Consider the following 27,150-nt stretch of genomic DNA (forward strand, 5'->3'; position numbering starts at 1 on the left):
GCCAAGAGGAAAAATGTGGATGGATGTACATTTTGAACAGAACTACATTGCTTATGGCTTTCTTCATTTAGTTTGTGTTGGTGTACTCTTCGTTCAGCTGCTAGTTTTGTCCTGCAAAATATTTATGTGCTTTAAAAGTCGTGTATTAACCAATACAACTTCCATATTCTGGTATCATTCTTGTATTTAGCAATGATACAAGAGCTATTTAACTATACAGAAACACATACAATAACAAAACATACTGTATACCTTTATGAATTTTTATATGTATAATCATGAGAGTAATGATATTTTCCTTGGGAGAGAATAGGGAGTGAAAAACAAACAGCCTTGGGTAGCTCTGAGGAACTGCAGTATTTAAAGTAGTGCTTAAAAAACTGTCAGCTTTTGGCCCACATGTGATTCTTTGTGATGATCTCTACACTTTTTAAAAAATTGCTCATATTAAAAAATCTAGAAATTTTACATAAAAATGTGGAATTCTGCTTCTCAGAAAAATCAGAACATCTGGCAACAATTAGTCCACATTTCATGGATAATAGTGGGGCTCAGTATTGGCAGGGCCCTTTTCATTGCTGCTTGTATTCTTTTGTTCGCCACAGTCCTCACTGTTTTCTGTTGTGTGTTGTATCTGACCCTCTTCAGCTATTTAAAGAGGGAACTTTTGGATTTGAGATCCCTAATTTCAGAGTCATGAGAAGGAGATTATAAAGGATGAGTAAATCGAGGTGGAGGTGATACGAGATGACAGGTTAAGAAGTTGAACGTATCATCTACGTGGACATTGAAATTACCCAAGAGGACAGTTACAGGAGTTGGGGTGAAAATGGTGGATGTGAACCTGGTTTCAGGGTCCTTGGGGAATGAGAAAGATAGCAGGGAAGTTTACGCAAAAGTATCTGTGTTAAGTACGAATTTGTCTTTTTAAAAATTTCCTTCTTTATTTAATTATTTGAGATGGAGTCTCTGTCATCCAGGCTAGAGTTCAGTGGCGTAATCTAGGCTCACTGCAAAACCCCCCTTCTGGGTTCAAGCTATTCTCCTGCCTCAGCCTCCAAGTAGCTGGGATTGCAGAAGTGCACCACCACACTTGGCTAATTTTTGAATTTTTTGTAGAGTCGGGGTTTCACTATATTGGCCAGGCTAGTCTCAAACTCCTGACCTCAAGAGAACCACCTGTCTCAGCCTCCCAGAGTACTGGGATTACAGGTGTGAGCCACTGCACTTGGCTTTTTTTCTTCTTTATAAAATAACATACAGAAACCACTAAGACCTCTCTGAAGTCACTGCTCTGACGCTAGTTCTCTATCACCAATTGGATGTTGTACAATTTAGTTCAATTCTGAATACAAATTACCTGAAGCTAGTGAAGACCTCAAGTTAAGAGCAAAGTTCATCATGAGACTGCAGATGCCAGTCACAAATTTTGGTGTTCCTGAGACACCCATACTTCTGCCTGGCCTGCTAAAAATTTGCAACTTCCTGCAATCCCCTCAATTTTGGTAACTTGTTAAGAGGACTCACAGAACTTGTGAAAGCACTATAGTATGATTACAGTTTTGTTACAAAGGATGCAGATCAAGAACAACTAGTTGAAGACATACATAGAGCAGTGTTTGGTGCAAGAAGGGTCCACAGACCTCCATGCCCTTCCCCTTGTGGAATCTGGGCACATTGCCCTCCCAGCACATCACTGTATTCACCAACCTGGAAGCTCCACTGAACCTCAGTGTCCAGAGTTTTTATTGGGGCTCTGTTAGGTAGGCTGGATTGATTAGATCATTGGCCATGTTTTTTAACTCAATCTTCAGTTCTCCATTCCCTTGAGGTTGGGGTGACCCAAAGTTTCAGATCTTTAATTATGTGATTTGGTCTTTCTGGTCACCAGCCCCCATCTTGAAGTTACCTCAGGCTTTCATCTCACTGGCATAACAGAGACATTCCTATCACTTGGGTAATTACAAGGGTTTTTGAAACTCTGTGCCAGGAACCAGGGACAAAGACCAGCTGTATTCTTTATTTATCATAAGTCTAAATTCTTTTGTTAATTGCTTCTATCTTGGAATCTCTCCATCTTCTTCACAATTACTCTTGATAAGTACATGGAGATGTGACTTGATTTTCTAATAGAAACTTAGTATACATTTTTCAGGTAGATGTGAAAATAGGTTTAGCTGTCTTAACAAAAACCGGTCGAGGAAAAATTTTTAGTTAAGCAAAATACTAAATAAAAATATTAATTCAGGCTCAGATATCTTTTGTTTTGATCCCTTTGAAAGTCGAAACTGGTTTTGTTTAGGAGTATTTTATGTATTTGATTTTTGTTCTTAACTATTCCCTTATGATGGTAGCTGTTCTTTCAGCAAACAGTTATTTTGTGCCTATTGTGTGCCAGGAGAAGGAACATGCTGTTAATTCCAGCACTTTGGGAGGCTGAGGTGGGTGGGCCACTTGAGGTCAGGAGTTCGAGATCAGCCTGGCCAACATGGTAAAACTCTGCCTCTACTAAAAATACAAAAATTAGCCAGGCATGGTGGCACATGCCTGTAGTCCCAGCTACTCGGGAGGCTGAGGCGCAAGAATAACTTGAACCCAGGAGGCGGAGGTTGTAGCGAGCCGAGATTGCACCATTGCACTCTGGCCTAGGCAACAGAGCGAGACTCTGTCTCAAAAAAAAAAAAAGATAATTTCTGCCTTAAAGTTGATTTATAGTTTAGACATGTATACGAATAGTTATTGACAGTTTTTTTGTTGGTTTTTTTTTTTTTAATTTTTTTTTTTTTTATTTTTTGAGACAGTCTCGCTTTGTCGGCCAGGCTGGAGTGCAGTGGCACAGTCTCGGCTTACTGCAACCTCCGCCTCCCAGGCTCAAGCAATTCTCCTGCCTCAGCCTCCTGAGTAGCTGGGATTACAGGCGTGTGCCACCATGCCCGGCTAATTTTTGTATTTTTAGTAGAGATGGGGTTTCACCATGTTGGCCAGGCTGGTCTCGAACTCCTGACCTAAGGTGATCCACCCACCTCAGCTTCCCAAAGTGCTGGGATTACAGATGTGAGCCACTGTACACAGCCTGACAGTTCTTAATATTGAGATATTCACAAGGCATTTTGGGGAGCAGAGAAGTGAGGGACTGACTTAAAAGGGCTTGGGAAGGAGGGAGTTTTGAATTAGCAGCGAAGAATAAGATGTGACAGGTGTTTCTTACACTAGATATCAGCTTTGCAAGGGCATGGGGATGTGTTACTGTGCTTAGTTAAGTGTTAATGGTTTGATATGGGACCCAAGAGATGGTACTGGAAAGATAGGCAGATCATAAAGTCCTCGTTTATATGAGACTCCCAAGAGTGTAGAGTTTACTTTTAAGGTATGAGAAGTTAAGGGTTTTAAGATAGGGAATAATTTGTTGAGATTACATTGATAGCAATGTGATAGATGGATTAGTGAAAGCAGATCAGGTAGATCAGTTTGGAAACTGCTACCAAAAAATATTATGAGGCTCTGAGCTAAGGTAGAGATGATATGATTAAGTGAAATGAGGTATGCAAAAGGATAAGGTTGGAAATAGGTAATAGATTTGGATTTCAAGCCTGTTTTGTAGGACAGATGGATCTGTAGCTCAAAGGAGAGGTAAAACCTGAATATAATTATAGATACTTTATTATTAAGGCTATGAGAAGGAATGACAATATTTATGGTGCATAATATTTATGGTGAATACAGTGTGTTTCTCTAAAGAGAGGTCAAACCTGAAGATAATTTTAGACGCATGATTATTAAGGCCATGAGAAGGAATAACAATATTTATGGTGAATTCAGTGGGTTTCTTAAGTGAATTTATAGTCAAGAGTGTCAAGTGGCTGGACGCGGTGGCTCAAGCCTGTAATCCCAGAACTTTGGGAGGCTGAGGCGGGCAGATCACCTGAGGGCGGGAGTTCAAGGCCAGCCTTACCAACATGAAGAAACCCCATTTCTACTAAAAATACAAATAATAGCCGGGCGTGGTGGCACACACCTATAATCCCAGCTATTCAGGAGGCTGAGGCAGGAGAATTGCTTGAACCTGGGAGGTGGAGGTTGCAGTGAGCCGAGATCACGCCATTGCACTCCAGCCTGGGCAACAAGAGAGAAACTCTGTCTCAAAAAAAAAAAAAAAAAAAATTAATTAAAAAAAAGAGTGTCAAGTGTTATGGGAGGTTGGTTAGGTAAGTACTGAAAGTAGATGATTGGCTTTGGCAGTTAGTTTGTCTTGTGTCTGAGAGCCATTTGTGTAGTGGCAAATGTTAGATTTCTGGAGGCTGAGGAATGGAAGTTAGGAAATGCAGACAATTAAAATTCTTACACCTTTACATTTTGCTATTTTTTCCTCAGTGTTTTCTTTTGTAGCACTTCTGACTGGTTTATTATTTGCTTTTTCCTTACAATGACATTGTTATTCTATAGCATTCTGTTGAAGATGTAATTACATTTTCTCAATCTGTGATGTCAGGTTGCTTTTTGAAGTATAAAGGTTTAAGAAATGCATAGTTACATATGATTTTTAATTGATCTTCTCAGTCTTCAGTTGATTTTTTCCATATATAAATTTAAGGTAGATTCATTTTACATTTGGTATCGTTAAAATGCTCCAAAAACTACCTACTGTATAATAGGTATTACAATATTGTTGATCACCTTCAGGACATTATTATCCTGAAATGTCTCCCAGTGGTCCAAGCTGGGACAGTTTGAGCAACAAAATAAATATGAGAGTATTGGATTATAACCTAAAAAATAAAGTCAATATCTATAAATCCATGTTGATATAAATAAATGATTGACTAAATAAATCCTTGGCAGAAAAGAAGCAAATCTTCCTTACAGAAAAATTCCAAATAATATATGTAGATCACCACTTTCGGGAGGTAGAACTTAACTTCCCTCTTCTTGAATATGGGCTGGACTGCTGGCTTTTAAAGAACAGGGTATGAAGAGGGAAAAGCAGTGACTTTACAGTGAAGAGGCCTGGCAGACAGCACCTTAACCAAGTTCAAGGTTAACTTCACCAATGATAAGGCATGGTGATATCATGTACTCTCTGATAGAATGTGTTAAGTCTAAGCAGAAAAAAAAATAATAATAATAATAATGAAGGGCATTCTACAAATACCTGACTAGTACTAAAAAGTATCAAGGACCTAAAAAAACAAAGTCTGAGAAGCTTTTACAGAACAGAGAAGACCAAGGAGACATGACAATTAAATGCAATGTGATATCCCAGATTGACAGTGAAAAAAGGACATGAGTGGAAAAAAATTGGCGAAATCTAAACAAAGTCTGGAATTTTGTTAATAGTATTATTCCAATATTAATTTCTTGGTGGTGACAAATATACTGTAGTTATGTAAGATGTTAACACTGGGGGATGTTGGGTAAAGGACATATGAGTATTATCTGTACTATCTTTGTAACTTTTATGTAAATCTAAATTTATTCCAGAATAAGTTTTTTTAATACAGCAGAATACAAATTGTTAAGTAAAACATATCTCAAACTGATAATTGATGAAAAAAGAAAGGTTATTTACTATTTGTATTGAGTGGATTCATCATAAGTGTTGGTTGGGGGTAAAACAGGCATATTTGATAAATCATGTTGATATAAATTTCAGGAAAAATAAATGAAACCGGATTAGGGACACTGGCATGTGTAGCTTGGACCAACGCATTTAACCTTTCTCTCCTTGTTTCAAAAATGGGGAATCAAACTGACTTATCACTTTGAGCATTTTTAAAGTAAACAAGTATATTCACTGTAAAATTAAATCATATGAAGCCTTAAAAGGAGTAACAGCTATAATCACTTTTATAAATTAAGTGCATGTGGTAGTTAGCTTATTTTTCTAACTTATATGCTGTTCTGTACTGTGTAGACTAACAGCTATAAAATCAGGTTGATGCAAGTGAAATTACAGTAAAATTACACACTTAAGTAAGGCCAGGTTTCCTGGTTTCTCCCAGTCATGATAGTGATTCCATTTAATTTATGTATGTATGTTAGGTAGACATGAAATAGGTCTCATGGGCAAGAGTTTCTGACCTGGAATGTCAGTTATTTAATCCCTGTGTTTCAGCATATGTGACTCATGGCCGGCTGCACATGACAGAACTTACAAACCTGGATTCTAAAATTGGCAGAGCAGTAGAATGGAGTATTTTCATTTAGCATTTATAGCTTACAAGTCATAGAACAAGCAGACAATGGAACATTATTGTAAATGATTTACTACATATAAATTATATCCATTATTTAGTGCATTCGGTGATGATGAATATTTTGTCCTCCAAGAATAAGTGAGGATTAAACCTTTTTTTTGGAAAAAGTATATTCACTGTACAAGCATATAGATGGAAGCAAAGAATACTGAGTTTTGTTTTCTCTTTAACCGAAGAGCATAAGCTTTGATCAGAATATACTGATTTCAAACGATTTCTCTAGTGCTGTTTATAAGACACACCTATGCAACAGTTAGAAGGAATAAGTTCAAATGTTCAGTAGCAGGGTGGGGTGACTATAGGTGACAGCACAATATTGTGTTTTTCAAAAATAACTAGAAGAGAGGACTTGAAATGTTCCTGACACATAGAAGTCATAAATACGCAAGGTGATGGATACCCAAAATACTCTGACCTGATTCTTTCACATTCTATGTGTGTAACAAAATATCACATGTACCCCGTAAATATGTACAACTATTATGTATCAATTTTAAAAAGATGGTAGAAAAAAGATATGCCTATAAAGGCAGTGTGAACCTACAGAGATGAAAGCAGAAAATTGTTTGTGGTGTGGTTAGTGCAGTTATGGGAATTTCCAGAAGAATTCCATTTCAGTGAATGATGTCATTTGGGCATTATGAAAAATAGCCTGGTTAGAGAAAAACACAGAGGTTTTTTTTTTTGAGACGGGGTCTCACTCTGTCGCCCAGGCTGGAGTACAGTGGTGCTATCTTGGCTCACTGCAAGCTCCGCCTCCCAGGTTCATGCCATTCTCCTGCCTCAGCCTCCCAAGTAGCTGACACTACAGGTGCCCGCCACCACGCCTGGCAAATTTTTTGTATTTTTAGTAGAGACGGGGTTTCACCGTGTTAGCCAAGATGGTCTCGATCTCCTGACCTCGTGATCCGCCTGCCTCAGCCTCCCAAAGTGCTGGGATTATAGACATGAGTCACAGCGCCCGGCCAAAACAGACTTTTTAGCTTAAAAATCGCCAGAACAGGCTCTGAGTCGTACTCTCTTGTAGTGCATTTAGTTGGTGCATGGGATAAAATGTATTGCTTTCTGTATTTCCCACAATTGAAAACAGCTGTTACCTTAGCATTCAGCTCATTCACAAGAAGGTTCCAAGGCGGCTATCAGCTGTGAACCATACCAAAGGATTCAGAACTTGAATCTGGGAACAAAAAAAATCTTGATCAGAAGTTCTCAAATAGTTTGGAATTTTATGTTCATATTCCTTTTTTTATTACAACCAATTTTGGTTCAGTCGTTGTTTAACACACATTCCCAAATAGCTTTGACTTATAAATAATGAAAGAAGAGAGAGGAATCTTTTTTAAAACTAAACTTTTGTAACAATTTAATTTTGGTGGGAAGGAACAATTTCAGTGTTAGAAACTTTTAAAATAAATTATTTTAAAATTGATAATATCTTAGAACTGACTACTGCATAGCATTCGTCCAAATTAGCATACTTAATTTATTTTTCCATAATTCACCCAAAGATATTTCTAGCATTGCAAACATCAAACATTCCACTCATATAAATGATTTCTTAATCATTTGTATCTTTAGTGTTGATCTCCAGAGTGTGACCAAAATTCATACTATATTAAGTTATAAAAGCTTTAATAGTGAACTTAGGCTAAAGAAACATATGTTTTGTCCAAGCAACTATTGATTTAATTCACTGTATTTTTTTTGCTAATTTGTATTTGGCACCAGGGAAATTCCTTGTTTTTCTAGGCTAGGATGCTCAGGGCTTCAATGAGTAGTTAGTTGAATCTTTATTCTCATGATTTCTTTGGGATGCCTCCGCCACTGCAGACATTATTATCAGTGAGAATTTTATCTATTCTGCTATCTTTGCCTGTTTTACTGTCTTCACACCCAGGCATCTGTAAAAGTAGCATTACTTATATATCTTTGGTTTGTTTTAGTTCCTCCAATGGAAATGTCAATCAAGATTTTTTGTGGCAAATCAATTTGAAAACAGGTTCTTGGTTTCTGCTCATTTTGTGTTTATTGTAAAGATTTTCATAATCTTATTTCTTTATGATCCAGTTATGTTCTTTTTTTAGTTTTTCAACTTTCTGACAGTTTGTATCCCTGATTTCATCTTACAGTTTTGCTGTAAAAGTACTACCTTTCCCCTCTTGTTTAAATTGACAATAATGTTTCTGTAAATCCTGTCTTTATCTTCAAAAGTTCATCAAATACTGGCCAAATAAAATCCAGAGTCTATAATTAAAATCACTTCCAAGGTTCCTTGACATTTGCAAGTTTGGTTTTAATTCTTAATTTTCTCTGTATTATTCCAATTTATGATATTCTCTTTTTCTGTCTTCCTCCTTACTAGTAGTCTGCCTTATTTACATGAGGGCCTTTATTTCCAACTGAAGAAAAAGTATTTCCCTTAATAATCTGCTTATATTTATTCTGAAATCCAATTTTATTTAGGTACTTTTTTTTTTTTTTTTTGCAGCTTGCCTGTAATTTCTACTTCCTGCATTTATGTGTGTAGAATTTCTAAACATATTCTGAAGTTGTCATCATCTGAGTGATGAGACACACAGTGGTGGTCTACCTAGTAATATTGTGAACTAAGGAACTCCTATTTGTAGTCTTTATTCACCTCTGAAGTACTTATTCTGCTTTATAGTATTTTGAAATGAGAAATGATAGGAACTCTTTGATACCTACAATTGTGTTCTCTGTGTGTATAGTTTGAGGAAGTGTCAGATTTTCTTGAACTAGAATTCGTATAAACCTCTTGTCCTTTGTGGAGTGAGGAGCCTCCACACATCCTTCCAGGCAGATCTAAAATGGCCACTCTTGAGACATGAGCAAACATTTGTCACATGATGGAGACAGCGAGGAAAAGAGCTAAGTAGGGGAAGCAGAAACTACTTTCTCCCTTGGGAAAAAACTGAGCAGAAAGCCAGACATCTTCTGGTTCTGACTCATCTCTTGGGCATACTCTGCAAAAGCTATGGCAAAGAGTCAGTGAATTAGCAGATTCACTCAGAGTAACTTTTTCCTACCCTGCAAGTACCTACCAGCCCTGGAGGTGCCTGTATGACTAGTACTTCTTAATTGGATTCAGTCTATGTTTAAGGTAAATGCTTGATGTTAATAGGTTAGTTCCAGCTCCCTACTGGGTATAACTCACTGCTCTTCTTTCTATTATTATTATTATTATTATTATTATTATTATTATTATTAAGGCAAGGGTCTCACTGTCGCCCAGGATGGAGTGCAGTGGTGCGACCACAGCTCACTGAAGCCTCTACCTCCTGGGCTCAAGCGATCTTCCCACCTCAGCTTCCCAAGTAACTGGGACTACAGGTATGCACCACCATGCCCAGCTAATTTTTATTTTTATTTTTGTAAAGACTGAGTTTCGCCGTGTTGCCCAGGCTAGTCTTGAACTCCTGAACTCAAGCAACCTGGCTACCTCGGCCTAGCAAAGTGCTGGGATTACAGGCATGAGCCCCCGCACCTGCCTATGTAAAAATTCCGTGATAAACCTAAGGACTCAATTAATATATGATAGTCACTAATATTTATAAAACAGTTTGAATTTTATAAAATTATTTTTGGATTACATTATCTCATTTTGGGATTCACAACAGTGCTGTAACTTAGCTTTATTAAACCAAAGTCCAGGCACATTTATTTCTGTAGATTCTCTCTAGTTTAATTTGTAGCAGAGCCAGGATACATAAGTGATAGCATCACTTTCCAGTCTTAAACTTGGTTGCTTTGTATCTTTAAGTAATGTTTTTTCAGTTATCCTCATCTTACTGCCTCTCTGAGCACTGCTTTTAAATGAAATAAGATGCTAGAGCTGATGATTACCAAGCGATAGAGATCTGTATCTCAAGGATACAACTTTATTTTTTGTAAATATGTAATATTGTTAAGAATAGCTCTGCTCTGTATGAACAGGGAATTCAAACTTTTAAAAATGAAAAATGAGAACCTTCCTGAATGAAATTTTACTCAAATCTCCTATTAAATCCTAAGAATAGGCTGCTGGCTTCCATTACTTTCAGGAAATGAAAAATGGCTCAGAAGCTAAGTGAGCTAAGTAAGCCATCTCTCTCTCAATTGTTTCAGTTTCTCAGGAATTGCTGTACAATGCTGCCAATAATGATCTCCATGGATCTGACCCCCATTCCATCTCCCACTGCCTCTGAAGCTCCAGATGTCACCAAAAGAAGGAGCTTTGAAGAAAGTGCCTGTAGCCTCTTTTTACCCTGAGGTGGGTGAGGCCAGGCAGGGTGATTCTCAGGATATCCTGATGATCAAAGGTACAGTTGAAGCCTTCATCAAGACTTTCTTGAAGATGACCAAGAAATTCAGGAAACACTACCAAATAGCCTGAGAACTGAAGATGGAGCTCAAGAATGGATGGCACAAGTGCCACCTAAAATGTAATGCATGATGATATACACGATGATTAGTAAGCTCCTTGAGGGCAGAGGCCATTACACCGTTTGTAGACTTCTTCCCCCTACCTTCACAATATCTAGCAGAGTACCAAGCATATAAATTATACTCAATAAATGTTAGTTTATGACTGAGAGAAAAGACTTTATATAAAAAGTGCTCTTAGGGCTGGGCGCAGTGGCTCATGCCTATAATCCCAGTACTTGGGGAGGCTGAGGCGGGCGGATCACTTGAGGTAAGGAGTTTGACACCAGCCTGGCCAACATGATGGAACCCCGTCTCTACTAAAAATACAAAAAATTAGCTGGGCATGGTGGCCCATGCCTGTAATCCCAGCTACTCAGGAGATTGAGGCATGAGAAACCCTTGAACCCGGCAGGCAGAGGTTTCAGTGAGCCAAGATGGCACCACTGCTCTCCAGCCTGGGAGACAGAGTCCGTCTCCCAAAAAAAAAAAAAAATGCCCTCAAACCCCTCTTTTCTTAGTACTTAATCCACGATCAGGAATGGTGATAGAGTTGACTATTATCTCAGGCTTCTTGGCCACTATTGTCTTCTGTCTTGACTGTGTGTTGGGTAGGAAATATGTATCTGTCCGTATATGAAGTTTTCAGTATTAATATGTCTACACTGATGCCTGGGCTTTTTTTTTTTTTTTTATTTCTTAGATGTTTCATTGTGATATTCAGTTATTTAGTGGAAATCTCTCATCTGAACCACACTCAAGGGGTATTTATTATACTGTCAGATTTAAAAATCCATCTTGTATCTGTTGTTAAGATTCAACAATAACCAGTCTTGCTTCTTGAATAGGTCTACATCAGTCGTCATTGTGTTTCAGAAGTAGGATGTACTATCACATCAATTTTCTAAAAAAAAAATTTAACGTGTTACTCTTGAATGACAGCATATAGTCTTAACATCTCACCTGAGCAGTGCTTCCCATAGCCTGCTAAAAGACTATTTACAGCAATGTGATTTAAGATACTGCTTAATTAAAACAAGGCTCATGGTCTATTTCTCTTAGAGAAAAGGAAACAGCAACTTAGCTCCATTCAGTTCTTCTGACCCTAAGTTGTCCTTAGAGAATTAATCACATCTTCTTTTAGGAGTTAACTTTCATTTAGAGGCAGATCTTGAAAATCTTCAACTTTTTGATTTCTTGTACCTTTTGTGGCTCCAGTCACATGTAAGTTTTTTTATTTGTAATTTTTTCCCATCAATAAGCATTTCAGATTACTAGTTTTTTGACAAACATGAGGTAGACATTCATTACCAACTCTTAATAGCTGCCATTTTAGATTATAAGGAATCCAATATAAGAATAAAGTATATTTTATTCAGGAAAATAATCTTACATCAACAACATACTTTTCTTTTGAGCAGGAGATGTATTATGCTGTATAGATTTGGGGTTTTGCTAAACGCATGAAAGTTTTTGAAAGGAAATTGAGTTTGTCTTCATAAGCTTTTATGTATATAGCCAAGGATCCTTAAGTGTATAGCTTTAAAAGAAACTTACTGTATTTCATGGATAAATTAATTACCAGTTTTTCTAGAATTTGCAAAAGGAAGAAAAACATAGAATCTGAAAATAATTTCTGTGAATTGGATAGGATGTGTGGGTTTAAGGTTTGAGCCTTTACTTTCTTTTTTTTGAGATGGAGTCTTGCTCTGTTGTGCAGGCTGCAGTGCAATGGCACGATCTCGGCTCACTGCAACCTCTGCCTCCCAGGTTCAAGCAATTCTCCTGCCTCAGCCTCTCGAGTAGCTGGGATTACAGGCATGTGCCACCATGCCTGGCTAATTTTTGTATTCTTAGTAGAGACAGGGTTTCACCATGTTGGCCAGGCTGGTCTCAAACTCTTGACCTTGTGATCCACCCGCCTTGGCCTCCCAAAGTACTGGGATTACAGGTGTGAGCCACTGCGCTGGGCCCTCACATCAACTTTTTAATAAATTACATTGTAAATTTTGTCAGTTTATATGATGAATTTTAATCAATAATCCAGAACAGATTTGGTTAAAATATTGTTAGTAATTTGTATCAATATTTTAAATAATGTTTGGGCTAGTAACACATGAAAACTAAGTCATATATTGTTTATTCTTCCATTAAAATTAGTTTTTCCTCTGGTAATATAACAGGAGAACTTATGTATATAAGATCTGTGAAATTCTTCACGACATATAGTGTGGTTTGTCTTCTGCTTATTTTCCTCCTAATATCAGGTTACAAGTCTTATTATTACAGGGGATGACAGTGGCAGCAACTAAACTAACAAGTTCTAACAAAAGACGGTTTCACATTATTTTTAAACTTGAATTTTCCTATGATTTCTATCTTTTTCTTTTTCTCCAGGCTCCCAGCCAACCTCTGATAAACCCTCCCAGCGGCCATCAGAGAGCACAAATTGTAGCCCTACCCGGAAAAGGTCTTCATCTGAGAGTACTTCTTCAACAGGCTAGTGCTATTTGCTTTACCAGATTTTCAAGATAGTTTCCCATTTGCCTATTTGTGAATAGGAGTTACAATATTGTAGAAAAAATAATGGGGACTGTATCATATATGGTATTTTTTTTTCCATTCAAAGGAGTTGAAACAGTAGACTTGGTATGTGAGAATCAGTAATGTACATTGAGACGATATAAGGCCGGGTGCGGTGGCTCACGCCTGTAATCCCAGCACTTTGGGAGGCCGAGGCGGGCGGATCACGAGGTCAGGAGATCGAGACCATCCTGGCTAACACAGTGAAACCCCTTCTCTACTAAAAATACAAAAAATTAGCCGGGCGAGGTGGCGGGCGCCTGTAGTCCCAGCTACTTGGGAGGCTGAGGCAGGAGAATGGCGTGAACCCCCAGGGGCGGAGCCTGCAGTGAGCCGAGATCGCGCCACTGCACTCTAGCCTGGGCGACAGCAAGACTCTGTCTCACAAAAAAAAAAAAAAAAAAAAAAAGAAACGATATAACAGTCTTCCCCTTTACAAAGTTGAATTAAAGTAAAAGTATGTGTTGGGAATAATAGGGGAATGTGGATTGTAGCTATCTAATAAAGATTTAGATATATATAAAATTGCTTAAGGCCGGGCACAGTGGCTCACACCTGTAATCCCAGCACTTTGGGAGGCTGAGGTGGGTGGATCACCTGAGATCAGGAGTTTGAGACCACCCTGTTCAACATGGTGAAACCCCATCTGTACTAAAAATACAAAAACTAGCCAGGCATGGTGGCGTGCGCCTGTAATCCCAGCTACTTGGGAGGCTGAGGCAGGAGAATCTCTTGAACCTGGGAGGCGGAGGTTGCAGTGAGTGGAGATCACTCCACTGCTTTCCAGCCTGGGCGACAGAGTGAGACTCTGTCTGAAAAAAAAAAAAAAAAAAAATTGTTTAGTAAACTAGTAATTTCCAAAGTAGCATTCAGAAATCTCTAGGGATATGCAAAATAATTAAGAGTTCGTGAGGAGAACCTCTATTAATAGTTATTTTTAAACTTCTTAATTGTTAATGTTTATATATTTACAACCTGTTAATACATATAACATATTTGTATAATTTATATGGAAATTTAGGGTATGCTTCCAATTTTCTTTTTATGGATAGTTTGTGTGTTTACCAAAAAAAAAAAAAAAAAAAAAGAGGATGATTTATACCTGTTTTCTGCCTTTTACTGATGGTTGAAGAGTAAGAAATAATTTTTTAAAATGTATTAATTTTACTGAGAGAGATGGAGAGTGATAGATTAATTCCAGATAGTGAGGAATATATTAAAGAGAATTTGGAGTGTTCAGGAAAATAAATAAAAAAGCCAGTGTGGTCAGACTAAAGACGGTCGGTTGGTTGGTTGGTTGGTTGGTTGGTTGGTTGGTTGGTTGGTTGGTTTTGAGACGAGTCCCACTCTGTCGCCCAGGCTGGAGTACAGTGGTGCAGTCTCGGCTCACTGCAACCACTGACTCCTGGGTTCAAGTGATTCTCTTGCCTCAGCCTCCTGAGTAGCTGGAATTACAGGTGCCCACCACGATACCCAGCTAATATTTTTGTATTTTTAGTAGAGACTAAAATTCGCCATGTTGGCCAGGTGTCGAACTCCTGACTTCAGGTGATCTGCCCGCCTCAGCCTCCGAAAGTGCTGGGATTACAGGCATGAGCCACCGTGCCCAGCCAAAGATGTTTTTTTAGTATGAGGCTGGAAACGTAGTAGAGAACTAGTGATGTAGAGCCTTAAACACAGTTGGAAGTTGTGGAAACTTAAACAAGGAAGTGACATTATCTCCTCCCTTTCTATTTCTAGGTCTTTGAAGAAGTAGAAGGCCTTTCAAATTGTATCAATATGGTATTTGTTGAATTTAGTTGATGATTATCTTTAGAAGCTCTTTGTTAGTCCAGTTGTCTGCTTGGCAGCAAGTGATAGTTGTGTCTCTCTTGGTGCTTTGTTTTTATACTACCATGGAGAGACTTTTATACTCTAACAAGAAGTGACTTAATTGCCGGGCGCGGTGGCTCACGCTTGTAATCCCAGCACTTTGGGAGGCCGAGGCGGGCGGATCACGAGGTCAGGAGATCGAGACCACGGTGAAACCCCGTCTCTACTAAAAATACAAAAAATTAGCCGGGCGTGGTGGCGGGCGCCTGTAGTCCCAGCTGCTCGGAGAGGCTGAGGCAGGAGAATGGCGTGAACCCGGGAGGCGGAGCTTGCAGTGAGCCGAGATTGCGCCACTGCAGCACTCCAGCCTGGGTGACAGAGCGAGACTCCGTCTCAAAAAAAAAAAAAAAAAAAAAGAAGTGACTTAATTTCTCTGATGTTTACCTAGACCAGGGTAAGGAAACTCAGCCTATGGGCCAAATCAGTCTAAGGCCTATTTTTGTGTAGCCCTCAAGCTAAGAATTATTTTTAGGTTTTTAAAGGCTTGGGGGAAAAAGATGAAGAATAATATGAGGTAAGCATTATATATGTCCTCAAAAGCCTAAAATATTTACTCTCTGGCCTTTTACAGAAAAAGTTCATCAGTCCCTGAACAAATGAATGAGATTTTGATAAGGGACATATCAATGTTGAAAATCACCGAAATATTTTGGCCGGGCGCGGTGGCTCACGCTTGTAATCCCAGCAGTTTGGGAGGCCGAGGCGGGCGGATCACGAGGTCGGGAGATCAAGACCACGGTGAAACCCCGTCTCTACTAAAAATACAAAAAAATTAGCCAGGCGTGGTGGTGGGCGCCTGTAGTCCCAGCTACTCGGAGAGGCTGAGGCAGGAGAATGGCGTGAACCCGGGAGGCAGAGCTTGCAGTGAGCCGAGATCGCGCCAGTGCACTCCAGCCTGGGCGACAGAGCGAGACTCCGTCTCAAAAAAAAAAAAAAAAAAAAAAAAAGAAAATCACCGAAATATTTTACTTTTGTAAACAAAAGAAAGAATATCTAAATTCATAATGTTTCTTTTGCAATGAGACTATTCTCTTCATTGAATTAGATTTCTGTTGAGGGTTGCTGTGAGTAGTGAGCACTGGGAATACAAATACAAGTAAGATTAAGTTACTGCCCTCAATAATTCAGACATATTCACTGAAAAGCAATGTATTAAATTCTGTAACAGAGCAGTGTACAAAATGCTATGACACAGAGAAATTCAAGCACTAACCACTTGAAATGACTGAAGAAGATATCACTGAATAAGTCACGCACACTACTATATATTGAATTTACTTAAGTAGGCAAATGGGACAACATAAAGGATAATAATGTATTTAGCACAGTAACAACAGCACTTTCGAAGAAAGGCACAAAACCATGAAATAGCATAGTGTTTTTGAAGAATTGTTGGATATGACTAATGTACATAAGTTGTGATGATGGTGGTTGGAAAAGGAAGTTGTAAAAGTAATAATGAGGACTATATCATATATGGTATGTTTTTTTCATTCAAAGGAGTTGGAACTTCATTGTACATGCAGTTGGGAGCTACTGAACAATTTCTAACAAGGAAGATAAATTATTTGATATGCTCTATCAGTAAGAATAGGATAGGTCTTGCAGTGTTAAAAAGTGATCCCCAAATCTTAGTGGCTTAGAACAACAAAGGCTTATTTTTTGTTCATGCTGTGTGACCAGCAAGAGTCCACTCCATGTTGCCTTCCCTCTAGGACCCTGGCTAACAGAGAAGCTGTACCTTGAATGTTGCTTGTCTTCTGGCAGAGGGGAAAGGGCCATAGTAAAGCACTAACTGGCTATTAAAATTTCTGCATTAAATGTTACTTCTCAGTTTCAATGCCAAAGCAAGTCATGTGGTTAAGTCTTGTGTCAATGGGACTAGAAAGTATAATCTTTTTGGCGGTAGGGGGTGGATAGCAAATATTGATAAGTAATAATATAGTTTATCATATGTGTATGTTAAAAAAATGCTACAACATTACAATATGAAGAATGGAGTGTGACAAATGCATGCAGACAGAGGAGATAATGGCTTCAGATTTGGATATATTAAATTTGGACTGTCTTTGGCCTATTTAGGTAGAGATATTGAATAGACTGTTAGAAGCAGTAGTTTATACTTTGAGAGACATCTGTAGTAGAGACCTACCAGTATATATATGAACTTGAATTTGGCAGTGAAAGAGATCACCCAGGGAGAACGTGTTAAATGAGGTGACGGGGACGGAGACCTAAGAAACTTGAGCATTTTGGAGGGAAGTGGAAGAAAAGATGTTTAGTGAAGGAGACTTAAATATGAAACATCAAACTGTATATGTCACAGAAGCCTAAACAAGACTTCAGAAAGGAACAGATTAGTCAACATTAGATGTCACAAAGAGATCAAGAAGAGTTCGATCAGAAAGTGTCAAATGATTGAGAAAATAAAAAATAGTCTGAGAATGTGAAAGTTTGGAGCTTGAAAGAGGGAACGGAGACTTAAAATTCAGGTGCCATTGAAGTAAATTAGAGCTCTTTATTTCCAGTAATGTGGTAGATTAGGTGTGCAGAGCAAACAAACACCTTGTTATCTAAAACCTAAAAATACATGGACAACATTTCTTACAGTATGACTGAACTTTGAAGTAACTAAATAGGAAACCAGAAACTTCAGAAAGTTCAATTCAACAGAGATAAAGAGCATTAGAGCTGCTTGACATCTGCTTGATCCCTGGTGGCTGGGAGTCTGGTAATTGGAACACATCCAGCTGCAAGAGACAAAAGACAGAGCCTAGGACTCTGGTAGAACAGAAAACCGCATCAGATTTCCATGCAGAAAGTTGGAACCCCCAAAAGGTGACACTTAACAATATACGAGAAAATAGAAATAAACCTATCATAGAAAAGGACAGTTTCTTGTTTTAGTTTTGGCTTTGGAAGGAGGAAGAAAAAGGAGTTTCTGACCACAAGCTCTTACTAATTCTTTGCCTCTCCTACAGATTTATAGTTTGTCAGACCCAGAAAAAAGTTGAAATAAAATTTGTCATAGGTTTGTAGTGTTCCCAGTTGCATTGCAGAGCCAAATGCAAATACTCTAGAGAACTGCCATTAAATATAAACCTGAGCTTTCAAAATCACTGTATTCACAATTTTGGTTGACCTAGCTTTCTCATATATTGTAGCAACACAGGGAATGACAGCCTTTATTTTGCAATTTAAAGGCAAAGAAGTAAACCAGAATCGTGTCCTAACCTTCTAGGTTTAGTCAAAGGAATACCATACCTCTAGAAACCATCTGTTTAGTAAACTGAGGTATGTAAACAACTGTAGAAATGAAAAGCAATTTGCATTTTGGATAAGATGCCTCAAGCATCTTATGACTTATGACTAATGTACATAAGTTGTGATGATGGTGGTTGGAAAAGGAAGTTGTAAAAGTAATAATGAGGACTATATCATATATGGTATGTTTTTTTCATTCAGAGGAGTTGGAACTTCATTGTACATGCAATTGGGAGCTACTGAACAATTTCTAACAAGGAAGATAAATTATTTGATATGCTCCATCAGTAAGAATAGGATAGGTCCTATCCAGTAAGATGCCTCAAGCATCTTATTGAACTAAATTCCCTGTTTTTGAGATAAATCCAAAGGGATAATATGCTAACAGTATATGATTTTACTGAAATCTGTAGTCGTTATTATGCATATCAGGAGCCCATAGTAACAAAATTATTATTGATGAGTAAAATCTAAGCCTTTTCTGGAGGTTTTTAATATCTTACTAGGTCTTTAGGACGTAATATGAGGATAACTATTTTCATTTCTGAAATGAGTATTTGCAAATACTCTGTTAAAGTTTACATCTCTCTTAGAGGTCTTTTTTTAATATTTGTAGCTTTTAAGATATTTATGTCTGTCTGCTCATTTCTCAGGTATTTGACATAACTGAAGATTTTTATAATTAGGACACAAATCCATGGTAATTTTCACATTCTAGAGAACATAAATCCCTTCAGTAGTGTTTCACAGAATCATTTCATCTTTTTATAGCTGGTTTACAAACATTGTTACATTGATGAGAGAGGTAGTTCTTTTATAATTTTATTATTGAGCAACTACTATATTCAGGCTACCAAATTCAACTACTGTATTAAGCCAAAAGACTGTAAGAGACATTCCATAATACCAAGGAACTTATGTTAAGATCAGTTTATCTTGAGAGCAACAATAAAATATGCTAGTGATTTTACATAAATTTATTTATTTATTTATTATTTTTGACAGAGTCTCGCTCTTGTCACCCAGGCTGGAGTGCAGTGTCGCGATCTCGGCTCACTGCAACCTCCACCTCCCGGGTTCATGCGATTCTCCTGCCTCAGCCTCTCTTGTAGCTGGGATTATAGGCATGTGCCACCATGCCCGGCTACTTTTTGTATTTTTAGTAGAGACGGGATTTCACCATGTTGGCCAGGCTGGTCTCGAACTCCTGACCTCAAGTAATCCGCCCACCTCGGCCTCCGAAAGTGCTGGGATTACAGGCGTGAGCCACCACTCCTGACCTGTGTAGTAGTATTCTACACATAACTGAATGCTGAAATGATGGAAAGTTAATCAGAAATTGCTTCCATAAACTTTGTATTGAGGTTTAAAAGACATCATACATATGCCATGACTAAAGAGGTAAGTGGGAGAAGAGGAGAAGGCGTTTTGATGCAATAGGAAAACTATGTACTTTTGACTTAGGTCTAGTTGATTCACATTTAGCAATATTGTGTAACCTTGTGGAAGTTGCATAAACCATTCAACCTATGACTTTCTAATCTGTAACATGAGGCTACTTCTATTTATCTTGCAGACTAGTGGGAATTAGAGTAAGTGGATAGGAAATTCTTATCACTGAATTAGTTTTTGAGTAAATGGTAACTTCTCTTTTTTTTTTTGAGACTGAGTCTTGCTCCGTCACTCAGGCTGGAGTGCAGTGGCACGATCTCGGCTCACTGCAAGCTCCGCCTCCCAGGTTCATGCCATTCTCCTGCCTTAGCCTCCCGAGTAGCTGGGACTCGGGCGCCTGCCACCATGCCCTGCTAATTTCTTTTTGTATTTTTAGTAGAGTCAGGGTTTCACCGTGTTAGCCAGGATGGTCTGGATCTCCTGACCTTGTGATCTGCCTGCCTCAGCCTCCCAAAGTGCTGGGATTACAGGTGTGAGCCACTGCGCCCAGCCTTATTTATTTATTATTTTTTTTGACACGCAGTCTCCCTCTGTTGCCCAGTCTAGAGTGCAATGGTGCAATCTCGGCTTACTGCAGCCTCCGCCTCCCAGGTTCAAGTGATTCTCCTGCCTCAGCCTCCCGAGTAGCTGGGACTGCAGACGTGCACCACCACGCCAGCTAATTTTTATATTTTTAGAAGAGATGGGGTTTCACTATGTTGGCCAGGCTGGTCATGAACTCCTGACCTCAGGTGGTCCACCTGCCTTGGCTTCCCAAAGTGCTGGGATTAGAGGCGTGAGCCACTGCACCCAGCCATAAATGGTAACTTCTGTTGTTACTGTTGCTACTGTTGGCTCTCCTGCCATTATTATGAGAGTATGGAATGAGAATTAGGTCATATACAAGGGAGACAGGGTATAGTGGTAAAGCATAAAAAAAGATTGCAAAGGCGTTTAGCCACATTTTTTTCTTTTTTTATGGGACGGGGTCTTGCTCTGTCACCCAGACTGGAGTGCAGTTGCATGATCATGGCTCACTGCAGCCTCCGCCTCCCGGGTTCAAGTGATTCTCCTGACTCAACCTCCACAGTAGCTGGGACTATAGGTGTGTGCTACCACGCCTGGCTAAGTTTTGTATATTTGGTAGGGACAGGGTTTTGCCATGTTAGCCAGGCTGATATTGAACTCCTGACCACAGATGATCTGCCTGCCTCGGCCCCCCAAAGTGCTGGGATTTCAGGCCTGAGCCACTGTGCCTGGCCTGTTTAGCCACATGTGATGAGTAGTCTTAAATCTTTGCTGACTACTAGGCCCTCCTTGCATAGAGTGAAACTCCAAAAAAATGGCCTAAGAAAAACTAGGGAGTTGTATATGAAAAATTCCCAAGGTTTACATGTGGCATGAGACATTTGAACTCTGACTACCAACTGTAGAGTCCTTGGGGACAATTATGAAGGCCCCCATAAAGATTACATCTTGGTCAGACATGGTGGCTCACACCTGTTATCCCAGCACATTGGGAGACCAAGGCAGGTAGATCACTTGAGGCCAGGAGTTCGAGGGCAGCCTGGCCAACATGGCAAAACCCCATCTCTACTAAAAACACATAAAAATTAGCCAGACATGGTCACGCACACCTGTAGTCCCAGCTACTTGGGAGGCTGAGGCAGGATAATTGCTTGAACCCAGGAGGCAGAGGTTGTAAACCCAAGGTTGCGCCACTGCACTCCAGCCTGGGCAACAGAGCAAGACCCTGTCTCAGAAAGAAAAGAAAAAAAGAAAAGATTACACCTTAGCAGAGCTAAAGTGTCTCTGGAATGAAGATTACACTAGACCCTAGTAATGATTTAAAACAGGATTCAAGGAATCAAACTGTCAAACTGTTCTACAAATAACTGATTTTTAAAACAAAGTTCAACATTTAAAAACATTTTAATTGTGAAAAAACATACACAATTTTTTTTAAATTTTGGCAAAATACAGACAATATAAAATTTACTGGCAGGACGCGGTCGGTCACGCCTGTAATCCCAGCACTTTGGGCGGCAGAGGCGGGCAGATCACCTGAGGTCAGGAGTTGGAGACCAGCCTGGCCAACATGACAAAACTCCGTCTCTACTAAAAATACAAAAACTAGCCAGGCGTGATGGCAGGCACCTGTAATCCCAGCTACCCGGGAGGCTGAGGCACGATAATTGCTTGAACCCAGGAGGTGGAGGTTGCAGTGAGCCAAGATCACACCACTGCATTCTAGCCTGGGTGACAGAGTGAGACTGTCTCAAAAAAAAGAAAAAAATTTACCATCTTAACCATTTCTAAAGCCATGTGCAATGGCTCACGTCTGTAATCCCAGCACTTTGGGACGCCGAGGCAGGTGGATCACCTGAGGTCAGGAGTTCAAGACTAGTCTGACCAACATGGTGAAACCCTATCTCTACTAAAAATATAAAAATTAGCCGGCCATGGTGACGCATGCCTGTAGTCCCAGCTACTCAGGAGGCTGAGGCAGGAGAATCATATGAACTTGGGAGGCGGAGGCTGCTGTGAGCTGAGATCACGCCAGTGCACTCCAGCCTAGGAGACAGAGCTAGACTCCCCATTTCTTTTCTTTTCTTTTTTTTTCAGAGTCTCGCTCCTGTCGCCCAGGCTGGATCCCAAGTTCAAGCGATTCTCCTGCCTCAGCCTCCAAGTAACTGGGATTACAGGTGTCCACCACCACGCCAGCTAATTTTTGTATTTTTAGTAGAGACGGGGTTTTGCCATGCTGGCCAGGCTGGTCTTGAACTCCTGACCTCAGGTGATCCGCCGGCCTTGGCCTCCCAAAGTGCTGTGATTACGGGCATGGGCCACCGCGCCTGCCTAGACTCCCCATTTCTAAGTGTACAGTTAATTCACTAGTGTTGAGTACATTTACATTTTTGTGCAACCAGTCTCCGTAACTTTCTTCATCTTGCAAAACTGAAACTCTATATCCATTAAATAAGAACTTCATATTCCCCTGTCCCTTCAGTCCCTGGCAATCACCCACTAAAGTGGAACCACACGGTGTTTGTTTTTTTGTGACTGGCTTACTTAACTTAGCATAAGGTCCTCAGGGTTTATTTTTTACTCATTTTTATTTCTATTTTTTTTTTTTTTTGAGGTGGAGTTTCGCTCTTGGTGCCCAGGCTGCAGTGCAATGGAGAGATCTCAGCTCACTGCAGCCTCTACCTCCTGGGTTCGTGTGATTCTCCCGCCTTAGCCTCCCGAGTAGCTGGGATTACAGGCATGCACCACCATGCCCAGCTAATTTTGTATTTTTAGTAGAGATAGGGTTTCTTCATGCTGGTCAGGCTGGTCTCAGACTCCTGACCTCAGGTGATTCACCCGCCTCGGCCTCCCAAAGTGCTGGGATTACAGGTGTGAGCCACTGCGCCCAGACAGGGTTTATCCATTGTTTAGCATGTGTCAGAATTGCCTTCCCTTTTAAGGCTGAATAATATTCCTTTGCATGTTTTACCACATTTTGTTTATTGTTATTTGTTTATAAATGGTTACTTGGGTTGCTACCAACCTTGGCCATTTGTGAATAATACTGCTATGAGCAATGGTGAACAAATACCTCTTCCAGACCCTGCTTTCAGTTTTTTTTGGTGTATACCCAGAAGTGGAATTCCTCGATTATATGGTAATTCTATTTTTAATTTTTTGATAGATTGCCCTACTGTTTTCCACAATGGTGTACCATTTTACATTCCCATCAACAGTGTACAATGTTCCAGTTTTTTCAACTTCAACATTTTTTAAAGGAAGACAACAAAATCCAAACACTTCATGTAACATTAAACTGTCTAGCATCCTATAAAAAATTAGTAGACTTGCCAAGAGGCAAGAAAATATGACTCAGCAGAAGAAAAATCAGTGGAAACTGCCACAGAAATAACATGGGGTATAATTGATAGAGAAGTATACTAAAAGAGCTATTTTTGATAATTTAAGGGAAAATGTGAACGTAGGATAGAAACGAAAGATTAAAAAATCTGCCACGCATGGTGGCGTGTGCCTGTAGTCCCAGTTACTCTGGAAGCTGAGGAGAGAGGATAGTTTGAGGCTAGGAATTCAAGGATGTAGTGTACTATAATTGCACCTGTGAACAGCCACTGTTCTGCAGCCTGGACAACATATGGAGACTTCATCTGTCTAAAATAATCAAATGCAACTTCTATGGATGAAAAATACAATATCTGAAATGAAAATTTCACTAAATGATGTAACAGCAGATTAGATCCTACAGAAGAAAAGATTACTAAACTTGGAGAAATACAAATAAAAGTTATCCAAAATGAAGTACAGAGTGGAATAAAAGATTGACCAAAAAAATGAATGAAACTTTAGTGACCTCTGGTACAATATCAAGAGAGCTAATATACATGGGATAGAGTCTCATAAAGAACAAATTGGGAATAGCAGTTGAAGAAATAATGTTTAATATTTCTTTCACACTTTCATTAAAACTGTATCCCACAGATCCATGAAACTCTACGAATCCCATGTAGGATAAACACACTTGACAGCATACATAGACAAATTAAAGGACGTTATTACCAAATTTCTGGAAAACGATTGTAAAGAGAAAATCTTAAAATTAACCAGCAGAAACAAAATTAAAAACACATACATACAAACACATACAGAGGAACACAGTAACAACTATCAGCAGACATATTGTCAGAAATTTTGCAAGCCAAAACACAATGGAATGATGTCTTTAACTGTGGAAAGGAAAAAAAAAAATCTGTCAACTTAAAATTCTTTAACCAGCAAAAATATCTTTCAAAAATGGAGGCAAGAGGCCGGGCGTGGTGGCTCACGCTTGTAATCCCAGCACTTTGGGAGGCCGAGACGGGTGGATCAGGAGGTCAGGAGATCGAGACCACGGTGAAACCCCGTCTCTACTAAAAATACAAAAAATTACTGGGCGTGATGGCGGGCGCCTATAGTCCCAGCTACTCGGAGAGGCTGAGGCAGGAGAATGGCGTGAACCCGGGAGGCGGAGCTTGCAGTGAGCCGAGATCGCGCCACTGCACTCCAGCCTGGGTGACAGAGCAAGACTCCATCTCAAAAAAAAAAAAAAAAAGAAAAAGAAAAAAAAAAATGGAGGCATGATAAACATTATCAGAAAAAGAAAAGTTTAAAGAATTTGTTGCCAGTAGACCTACAGTAGCAGAAACACTAAAGGACATTCTTCAGATAGAAAGAAAACATAGTAGATAGAAACATGCATCTACCAAAGGAGTAAAGAGTGCCAGAAATTGTCAACCAATGGGAAAATATAAAACACATTTTTCTCGGCCGGGCGCAGTGGCTCACGCCTGTAATCCCAGCACTTTGGGAGGCTGAGAGGGGCGGATCATGAGGTCAGGAGATCGAGACAATCCTGGCTAACACGGTGAAACCCCGTCTCTACTAAAAATACAAAAAAGTAGCTGGGCATGGTGGCAGGCGCCTGTAGTCCCAGCTACTCGGGAGGCTGAGGCAGGAGAATGGCGTGAACCCGGGAGGTGAAGCTGGCAGTGAGCCGAGATCGCACCACTGCACTGCAGCCTGGGTGACAGAGCAAGACTCCATCTCAAACTCAAAAAAAAAAAAAAAAAAAAAAAAAAAACCACCACATTTTTCTTATATTCTTTTGAGGTGCTTGTGGAATTATACCAAGATACCATCCTATTCTGGGTAATCAAATGTCTTGATATGTTTTAAAAGATTAAACTCATGCAGAATATATTTTCAGACCACAACAGAATTAAATTAGAATTCAGTAATACAAGTTACTAAATTCTCTAAATATGTGGAAATTAAATGACACACTTCTAAATAATTCATAAGTAAAAGATGAATCCCCAAAAATGAAATCAGAAAATACTTTGAAATGAATAAAAATGAAGACACATAGGGCCGGCGTGGTGGCTCACGCCTGTAATCCCAGCACTTTGGGAGGCCGAGGCAAGTGGATCACAAGGTCAAGAGATTGAGACCATCCTGGCCAACATGGTGAAACCCCGTCTCTGCTAAAAATACAAAAAAATTACCTGGGCGTGGTGGCGCATGCCTGTAGCCCTGGCTGTTTGGGAGGCTGAGGCAGGAGAATCACTTGAACTCAGGAGGTGGAGGTTGCAGTGAGCCGAGATCGTGCCACTGCACTGCAGCCTGGCGACAAAGCGAGACTCTGTTTCAAAAAAAAAAAAAAAAAAAAAAAACACACACGTAGAAATTTGTGGGATAATCTAAGAATATTTATAGCTGAGATTATTAAACACCAAAGATCTATCTAAGTCAGTTCTCACCTTTAGGAAGCTGAAAAAAGAAGAGCAAGTAAAACCTGCATTAGAAAGAAGAAAGTGGGCTAGACGCAGTTGCTCACGCCTGTAATCCCAGCACTTTGGGAGGCCTAGGCAGGCAGATCACGAGGTCAGGAGTTTGAGACCAGCCTGACCAACATGGTGAAACCCAGTCTCTACTAAAAAAATACAAAAAATAGCTGGGCATGGTCACGTGCACCTGTAATCCCAGCTACTTAGGAGTCTGAGGCAGGAGAATTGCTTGAACTGGGAGGCAGAGGTTGCAGTGAGCTGAGATTGCACCACTGCACTCCAGCCTGGGCGACAGAGTGAGTCCATCTCAAAAAAGAAGAAAGTAAAAGTTGGGTGGTGTGCCTGAAGTCTTAGCTACCTGGGTGACTGAAGCAGGGAAAAGACTGCTTAAGCCAAGGAGTTTGAGGCCAGTCTGAGCACCTTGGCAAGACCCATCTCAAAACAGTAACAGCAACAACACCAACAAAACGAAAAGAAAAATAAAAATTAGCCCTGAATAGCCAAAGCTATTTCTTTTTTTTTTTTTTTTTGAGACGGAGTCTCGCTCTGTCACCCAGGCGCCAAAGCTATTTCTAAGCTGAATGGGAGAAATAACTTTACCTGACTTCAGTTATACTGCAGAGCTATAATAACCAAAACAGCATGGTACTAGCATAAAAATAGACACATAGACCAGTGGAACAGGAGAGAGAACCCAGAAACAAATCCACACACCTACAGTGAACTTATTTTTGACAAAGGTCCCAAGAGCATAAAGTCTCTTCAATAAATAGTGCTGGAAATACTGGATATTCATATGCAAAAGAAAAACTTGACCCCTGTCTCTCAGCACATACAAAAACTGAAATCAAAATGGATGAAAGGCTTAAATCTAAGATCTCAAAAGTATGAAACTACTATAAGAAAACGTTGGGAAAACTCTCCCGGATATTGATCTGAACGAAAATTTATGAGCAATACCCCAGAGGCACAGG

General features: G+C 39.6%; 1 protein-coding gene across 6 annotated transcripts in view; it reads left to right on the top strand.

The window, feature by feature from the left end:
* The window catches only part of ASH1L (ASH1 like histone lysine methyltransferase), a 332,744-nt gene that overhangs the window by 193,324 nt on the left and 112,270 nt on the right, over window positions 1-27,150 (top strand). For all 6 annotated transcript variants that reach the window (XM_032154245.2, XM_032154247.2, XM_032154243.2 and 3 more), the window contains one exon: window positions 13,074-13,175. In XM_032154245.2, the coding sequence (XP_032010136.1) occupies window positions 13,074-13,175 (102 nt within the window). The remainder of the gene's footprint in view (window positions 1-13,073; window positions 13,176-27,150) is intronic.

This window comes from Hylobates moloch, unplaced genomic scaffold (assembly GCF_009828535.3).
Source record: "Hylobates moloch isolate HMO894 unplaced genomic scaffold, HMol_V3 SCAFFOLD_5, whole genome shotgun sequence".
NCBI lineage: Eukaryota > Metazoa > Chordata > Mammalia > Primates > Hylobatidae > Hylobates > Hylobates moloch.